Consider the following 8,357-nt stretch of genomic DNA (forward strand, 5'->3'; position numbering starts at 1 on the left):
CTTATCTCCCCCCTGGTTGCCCCTTCAAGGAGGCATACTTCTACCATACAAGGTTAGCTCCTCCCATCCAGTCTTAACAACAACCAGTTGTTTTCGCAACCTCTTATACCTTTTACCTATAGGGCTTATGGTTACGAGACTGCACCCTAGGTGAACCGAGACTTCACCCTAGAGTGTATTGTCTCAAGTGTCGTACAACACTTTTCGTTCCGCTGAATATGCTCGTAAACATGGGTAACACACACTTTTCTGGAATATCTGTATACATTATATCATAGGTGAACCGAGACTTGCCCGCCTCTTCTATTTCTTATGCCAATTGAGCTCTTCCTCCTTTCTTCGAGTTGTTGATCAAGGATCTCATTTCTCGCAGCTCGTTCATGATCTCCTGATTTGGGTTCCCCCTGTTTCCTTCGTTATGACCACACCTCAGCAAGATAAGTCTTCCCTCACCTCGCCTGATTGCCCATGATGTCTTTCCATTTCGTCAAGACGGGCCTCTTCCCCTCGCCTCAATTCATCCGCCCTTCTGCTTTATTCCTCATATCTCCTTCTTTGATCTTCCCATCTTGTTGCCTATATCCCTCTTCTCAAATATCGTTCTTCAATATCTTCCCGTTGTCGTCTTCTTCGCCTTTCTCCTCCATCATCTTTGCGAGTAAATCCTCCCCGCCGTGGCTCTTCATCTTCTGATATTATTTCGTTTTCCCCCGAGTCCACATCATTTTCCACTAACTCTTCGTTGAGTCGATCGTTTTTCATCATTAGCCTAGCGTTTTGTCTCGTCAGCCTAGCATGTTGGTCCTCCAAGTTTCTGTCTCGTTCTTTCTCAAGACGAAGCGTCTCTCTTAACTGCTCCAACGTCATATGTTTTTCCTCAACGTTATCCTCTAACTCTTCATGAGTCATCTCCTCCTATGCAGCAGTCTCCGTGTCAGAGGTGTGTTATGAACCATCTCTGTAATTGTCCTCTCCGTCCGGATCATTTTGTCGCCGGTTTGCACCTTTTCTTTCCCCTGTAGCTGACCTTCTTTCCTTTTACATTCTTCCTCTCCTCGCCCCTATACGTTTGCTTCTTCTTGTTGCTATCACATGCCTTGCTCTATATGGTTCCCTGGCCATCTAATAATCTTCAACTTCCACGATCTTTCTCTGCTCTCCACGCGAAATTCCAAGATCTCTTCTTATTCTGTGTTCCTAACCTTGTCTACGAATGTAAAAACTTAAGATCTACAACCCTAACTTCAAACAACTCGCTAAATCTATAATCTCTACAATCTCTAAGACAACTTCTTTCCTTTTCTAACTCTTAGATGAGGATAAATCCGCAATCTAAGGTCCCTGTTTCTAGCCCCAAAATGTAACTACCGAAAACCAGTAGTACACCCAAATAGTAAGTAAACAAGATCTAAGACATGAGATACCAATTTGATTAAAGAACTTTTATTAATTTATAGAATGGGAACTCTCGATTACAAGATTACACACAAAGGAAAACCCTAATCTTACTCTCTAAGCTAAGGTTCCTACTCTACCAAAAATTCAATCCTTCATTCGTTGCCCAAGGACCTCTATTTATAGGCATATCACCTTTAGTGCTGGACAAATCATTTTTCTTCGTGGGAGCTTCATGGTCTTGCTTTGTCCTTCGGCCGACCCATTTTTCATAAATTTTTTCCCCTTTTTTCGCTGATACCCATATGATCCTGTCGGGACAGCTGTCATATTTCTTGCTCAACAAGTATTATCTTCGCCGAATGACTTTTGGGCCAAGCAATCTTCCTTCGCTTGTATACTTGTTTCGTGTGATACCTTGCCGGATACTCCCACAACTTTCTCGTGGTTTGCACTATTATCTCGTGCACGTATCTTCGCCGGTTCATTAATTATGACTTTCTCTGACTTGATTTGACAAGTCACTGACTGAGATCTTTGACCGAGATACATTACTCTCTTTAAGGCCTTCTCGTGTTGACACGTGGTGAGTCTATTTTGAGTACCTACACCTTAAGTTTCCTATATCTTGAGGGATTGAACCATTAAGATTGTTCACAGAAAAACCCAACTGAGTAAGAGAACTTAGTCTTCCTATATCTTGAGGGATTGGACCAGTAAGTTGATTTAATTCAAGGTTTATGAAATCTAGGTTGCTCAAATTGCTTAAAGAAGTAGGAATTGAGCCGGTTAGAATATTCGAAGAAAAGGATGGGAAAGTAAGAAATTTTGGATTTCCGATTTCTGGAGGAATGATGCCAGAAAGATGATTTACACCAATTGACAATTCAATCAAGTTAGTTAGATTGCATATAAAAGTAAGGAGTGGACCGATAAGTTTGTTTTGGTACAACCCTAGAACAGTGAGAAAGTGTAAACTGCCAATTTCTTGAGGGATGAATCCACTGAGTTGATTTTCAGAAAAATCAAGGTACGCAAGTTTTGAAAGATTACCAATTTTGGAGGGAATGAATCCGAAGAGTCTGTTCTGTCTCAAGTCAAGACTCACAATGTTAGAAAAAGCTTAGAAACTGAAATTATGGAGCATACCTTGTAAACCCAAACCCGTTATATTCAATCCTGCGACACTCCCCTGCGTACAAGTGATTTCGTACAAGTTGCATGGATTTATTGTACCATTAGCAGAATTTTTCTTCCAGGATGGGAGGAGGTAAGAAGTTTGGTTAATGAGGGTTGATTTCCACTTCAGAAGGGCATCGACTTCTTCATCTACTTATTTTTGTTTTGCATGAGTTGAGGAACCCGAAACAAAAACATAGACATTAGGTGAAAAAACCAACACTAGCATCAACGACACCACTAACACAGTTTTGATGGCAACCTGTGCTATTTGCGCCATTGTGATGATAATTTCTCACTTCAAGATGTAAATATTGGAGAACTAATGCTAGGAGAAAGCTGATTATTTTTATTTTTTTCGATAAGTAGAAAGCTTAATTATAAATATGCAAGATCTCATTTAAGCTTAGTTATAACGGAAAATGGGTCATTTGTCCAAATATTTTTAAATCACGATTCATATGGACGAGTAAAAAATAGTTTGGGTGAAATGGCAAAAAAAAAAATAGTAAGGATGAAACTGGTTTCATCCTAGCTTAAATTTAAAAAATAGCAAGGATGAAACTAGATACATCCTGTGTAAATTAAAAATAAGAAAAAATATTTGAAAATGGGCACGATGAAACTGGTTACATCCTGCCTATTTTTACATTTTTTTCCATTTAAACAGTATCAAAATCTAACTGTCCATTTCACTCAGGAATTGTTGATTTTGGTCTTTTTAACCAATTTTGTGTAGTTATATAGGTGATAATTTAGAAGACTATAGATAATTAGAATTATGTATGTGATTCAGAGCAGAGTCAAGTCCATTGCTCAGGATAAAGTTCCAGTATACAAATTCCTGAAAGCTATACAAGTCTAGCTTGATATTAATATTCCATTGAGTATATTCCAGCTTCACCACTCAGGTTATTGTCTTCAGTCTGTCTCCATGCTAAAGGCTGAATATTCATAAGTTAGTATTGGACGAATTTGAATCTTCTTAGATATATCCTTTACGAATATCAAACTATCCAAACCTTATATTTTTCTCTATGAAGTTGTATCCTAGTAGTTGTGGTTAAGCATAAATGATGACGTTAGGAGAAATTTATTCTTATGACCCTAGAAATTATGAGTGTTACTCTTTTGGTCTCAGGTTTATTTAATAAAATTTTCTAATTATTTCGGTGGCCCTGTAATATTATAACCAGTGTGCATATTGTTTGCACATAAAATCAGTGTGCATATTACCTGCACACTATAAAATATGAAGAAAATTTAAAAAATTATTTAGAGAATAAAAAATTTCATGAAATGAAAATTTGATAGTTGTATCTACGCTCGTTGTGTAACTCTTTCAAAAAACTTTCCAAATATATAAAATTTGTCGAATTCTTATGTATGATTTATGAGACATGTTATGTTTAAGTGGCTTGACGATTATATCCTTAAAGGATATAGTTTATCATTTGATAACATCATCAAATATCTTTATCCAAATGGCCCTCCTTTTTTAAGGGTCATTTCAATAAAATGAGTTAATTAATTTAAAATTGAGTTTTAAGTCTAAGACCATTTGAGTAAGAGAAAGCGAGGGACAGTCAAACACTTAATTCCCACATAATTTTATTCTACCAACGAATCGAACCGAAACAAAAATCGTATGGAACCAACGAATCGTAAATCAAACTTAGTATCTGGGATTTATTAAGAATTCGGGGATTGGATTTTGAATGAAGCTATAGTTGAGCAATATGGTTGGATAATTTCCCAATCTATTCCGATGTAAAAAAATTTCCCAAGCAAAATAATAATTTCCGAAAGCTTACAAGTATTCTTTTGCTTTTTGAAAGGAAAAGATTGTATAATTTGAGAACTTTAGGTTACAGATGAAGGAAAGATAAATACTTTGTCAAAATTAAGCTTTGGAATAGAATTCTCACATATTATTAGTTCAATAGTAAACAAATTTAATCATTCCCACTTCTCTGGCCATCCAGAGAGAGATAAATTTCTGGAACAATTCAGATAACTGAACACTAAACAACCCTCCTAGCTAGAGTGAACAACAACAGCAACAATTTAATTTTTTTTTTTGTGAATTGGTTATATATTGAAAGAGAAAACCCAACACTTAGGAATCAACAGACTGACCCTAAGAAAGGGAAAAAATTAAGTATTGGTGATTGTTCCAACGGAATTTTCTAAAACTGAACTTGACAAAGCAACAGGCCGCAATTTATTTTTTCTAAAAAATTTATTCACCATGTCTTTGTTTGATTATACGGTTGCATTTACCTGATTCCAGCTAGTTTGCAATTTATTAGTACTAGTCATTCACAATAATAATCGATCTAGTTTTGCATGTGGCTGTAAAAATCAGTGTGTACCGTGTACATTTGTCATCCTTGTTGCCTCATATTTCCAATATGGGCTTTAGGCATATGAGTATGCAGCTTCTCATTAAACTGAGACAGTACTTTCGAAGAATCTCTTTTTAATATTTTTCTTTATTATGACGTAATAACGCTATTGCATTTATATTTATTCGAGTAAGCAACATAGAGTGCATGTAAAATAAGAAAAGGGAGTAAACTTTTGTGGGTCGTCCTCGTCAATACATAGCTTAATAATTACTTCCCTCTTACTTGGATGGCTGAAGCCAAATTAAGTCCGATGGGACTTCTAACTTTGTATTTGTTGCCAGAGCTCCAAGTTAAGGATCCAAACACCAAACTTCCATGATTAGTCTTGTCAGCCACAAAACTAACACTAAATATCATCTTTTCACCAGCTTCTTTGAACTTGAGTTGTTTTGGTTTCACTGTGGCCTTCACCTTCACGCCTGTAGGGCTATCTAACTCGACTTTGGAATCAAAAACTGCTGGGCCATGTCCGTAGTATGTGACAGTTCGTACAATTGTTACACTTCCGTTCATATTGGCAACACCAATTGAAGGATAGTTTAGATTATACATGGGAACTGGTGGGCTTTTACAAGCGACTTTTTTTCCAGTAAGCATTTGAATTTGCGTAGCATAGGCACGAGTACTGCATAAGAAGTCAATTAGATCTTTGGAGCCGAAGTCATATACCAAGCCAGGATCTAGTGCTGCTATGGGATTTACATGCCCGGATCCGTAGTTGAATGGTGACGCTGGAGAATCAGATGGATTTTGCAATATGGCTCTCTTAGTATTGTCCATGGCATTTGCTGTATCATCAAAATGCGCGGAAGATATTGTTAGAACAGGAAAAGTGTAATGATCAATCGCGAATTTGGTTTCAAAATCGAATAGGAGTGGTGGTATTAATTGGGATTTTTTATTCTATAAACCTGTTGTCATTATGGCAGATTTAATAGCTGCTGGACTCCACGAGGGGTGGTGACTTTTTACCATGGCAGCAATTCCAGAAGCATGTGGGCAGGACATGGACGTTCCTGAAATGATATTATAGTCTACGGATCTTCCTGCTGTCGATTCAATACTTACCGGAGACCATGCTGCCAATATCCTCACACCAGGTGCTGTAATGTCAGGCTGCAACGTAAAATTTCATGCTTAGACATAAAGAATCTACAACTATTTTTTAAATTTGTTATGTTAATTGACGAACTGATGTTCAACTCAGGTTTTTGTTATCGACAAGAAATTGAACCTACTTTGATGATGTCGGGAGTGATAGTATTTGGTCCGATTGAAGAAAAGAATGCCATTTTTGGTGCACGGGTGGCGTTGAGAATTGTCTTTGTTGGGGATATTTTGGCGGTTGGGTTCCTGTTAGGGAAACAAAATATATTTACTACACTTGAACAGCTATATCGTTCATGAAAAACCTTTTATGAATTTGAACTGCAGACAGATGTTTCAACTGATGTTAGAACTTACTTTGATCGGCTAACGTAATTTTGAAGAACTTGTACTTCATTTCTGTCAAGAACAGTAGTCGGAATGACGTATTGCAAGCTGTACTCATTTAGTCCAAATAAGGAGTCGATAGAAAGTACCATTCCAACACCACCACCCTCTCTTACAACGACGTCGGGGTTTTCAATACCTAATCCACTACAAACCACTATCTTCCCCTTAATCAACTTACGATCTAGAGTGCCGTTGAAGCATAAGCTTGTAAACAGAGACAAAAAAAAAATAATTCAGAATACGTACATAATAATATATATTCCATGGTATTAAATATCCATACCTTGCTTCTCCCTCTGTGACACCTGCAGCAGCTGCATCTCTTGCAAATATTACCGGATGAAATTTATCCATTTTTAATGGGTTTAGAGAGGATCCCTGAAATTTTACATGTCCCCTTTAAATATAGAGAAACGCATAGATATGTGTGCATCAGGTTCATGATACCTGCTCAAAACTTACCATCAACATCTTTGAATTTCCAAGCTGAACGTTGGAATTGAATTCTCGGTCGATAGAGCTAGCAGCGACAGTTAGGAGCCAAGGAGCGGTTTTTGTTGTAGCAAAACCTGAATTTCCTGCTGAGGTAGAAACAAGAATACCTTTCTTGAATGCATGATAAGATCCAATGGAGATGGGATCATCAAAGAAACCATCTGGTCTAGATCCTACAGAGATAGAAATTATATCGACTCCATCACTGATGGCATCATCAAAGGCTGCTAGATTATCAGCGTCTGTACAAGCAACGAACCAACACGTTTTGTATATGGCAAGTCTAGCACTCGGCATGCCTCCCCTAGCAGTTCCACTTGCAATACCAAATAAACTGACGTTATTCACAACTGACCCAGCAACTGTTGATGCAGTGTGAGTTCCATGACCATCGCTATCACGAGGAGATCGGAAGAAAGTTGCATTGAAAGATTCTAGTGGTCCGTATTTTGCTTCATATCCTTTTGGGTAGATTCTTGCACCGATTATCTTCCTACAAAATTAGATTCAATAAGCCGAGTGCCGATTATCTTGCTTATGTACGTAGATTCAACAAAGTGTAAAGGGGAAAAGTCGGCCCACCTCGAAGTTTTAATTTGACAAGTGCTTACCTGTTGCAGTTATTGACTGTAAACTGATCTCCGGCAACACATTCTCCCTTGAATCTCTTCGGTACGGGCCCTAATCCGTTATCATTGAAGCTCTCTGATTCAGGCCAAATTCCTACAATTGCGCATTCAAAAACCAAAGTTCTCAGTCTAATTGAACTTCGTACTTAAACTTTGAAAGGTCAATAAGACTAGAACTTCCAAGTCTTCATACCAGTATCAATGACTCCAACGATCGTGTCTGATTTGGATTCAACTTTTGCGTTATTTTGTGGAACATTGTTGACGCCAAGGAAATCCCAAGAATGAGTAGTATGGAGCTGGTTAGTCTTACTTTCAAAAACTGAAATGACTGATTCTGTTTCTGTAATCCAGAATTTTATCATTATAGATTAGATTGATTAGTAAATGTGACACCAACTGCTATGTGTGTAGACTAGAATTTTGCTTACCGCGAAGTTTTTGTGCTTGTTCTGGCGTGAGTTTGGCTGAAAAGCCTCGAAAGCTCTTATGATAATGGTGAGTTATTGCTTCTTTAGCTTGACCGAAGCTGAAATGAACCAATGAACCAGAGAAAACAAATAATATGATTGTTTTAAATAAAATTAATTAATTAAAGTGGTGCTGGTGCACTTGATCCATAACATGTATTTACCTTCCAGCAACCGATGCAAGCAATTCATGGTTTGACGATATAACCGAATCAGAATCTGGGTATGAGTGTTCTCCCATATACACTATATAAAGCTGCAAATTTTACAATAAAAAAAAA

The 8,357-nt window shown here is 37.5% G+C and overlaps 1 protein-coding gene across 1 annotated transcript; it reads right to left on the reverse strand.

Annotated features, from left to right (window-relative positions):
- Positions 1-5,051: 5,051 nt before the first annotated feature.
- On the reverse strand, positions 5,052-8,357 carry LOC113310243 (subtilisin-like protease SBT5.3). The gene is made up of 10 exons (XM_026558846.1): positions 8,241-8,357; positions 8,038-8,135; positions 7,800-7,949; positions 7,589-7,700; positions 6,945-7,470; positions 6,766-6,860; positions 6,450-6,686; positions 6,224-6,338; positions 5,897-6,101; positions 5,052-5,773 (listed from the first exon to the last, which is right to left on the reverse strand). Exons 1-10 carry the CDS (start codon positions 8,315-8,317, stop codon positions 5,193-5,195), a joined length of 2,196 nt encoding a protein of 731 aa, XP_026414631.1. The 5' UTR covers positions 8,318-8,357; the 3' UTR covers positions 5,052-5,192.

Source organism: Papaver somniferum, chromosome 9, assembly GCF_003573695.1.
Source record: "Papaver somniferum cultivar HN1 chromosome 9, ASM357369v1, whole genome shotgun sequence".
NCBI classification, from domain to species: domain Eukaryota; kingdom Viridiplantae; phylum Streptophyta; class Magnoliopsida; order Ranunculales; family Papaveraceae; genus Papaver; species Papaver somniferum.

Excerpts from the sequence above, each read along its gene's own strand:
- LOC113310243 (XM_026558846.1), bottom strand. The coding sequence starts at position 8,317 with ATGGGAGAACACTCATACCCAGATTCTGATTCGGTTATATCGTCAAAC. Across the intron at positions 7,950-8,037 it reads ACAAGCACAAAAACTTCGCG|AAACAGAATCAGTCATTTCA; the intron begins GTAAGCAAAATT and ends TCTGGATTACAG. Across the intron at positions 6,687-6,765 it reads GTCACAGAGGGAGAAGCAAG|CTTATGCTTCAACGGCACTC; the intron begins GTATGGATATTT and ends TCTGTTTACAAG.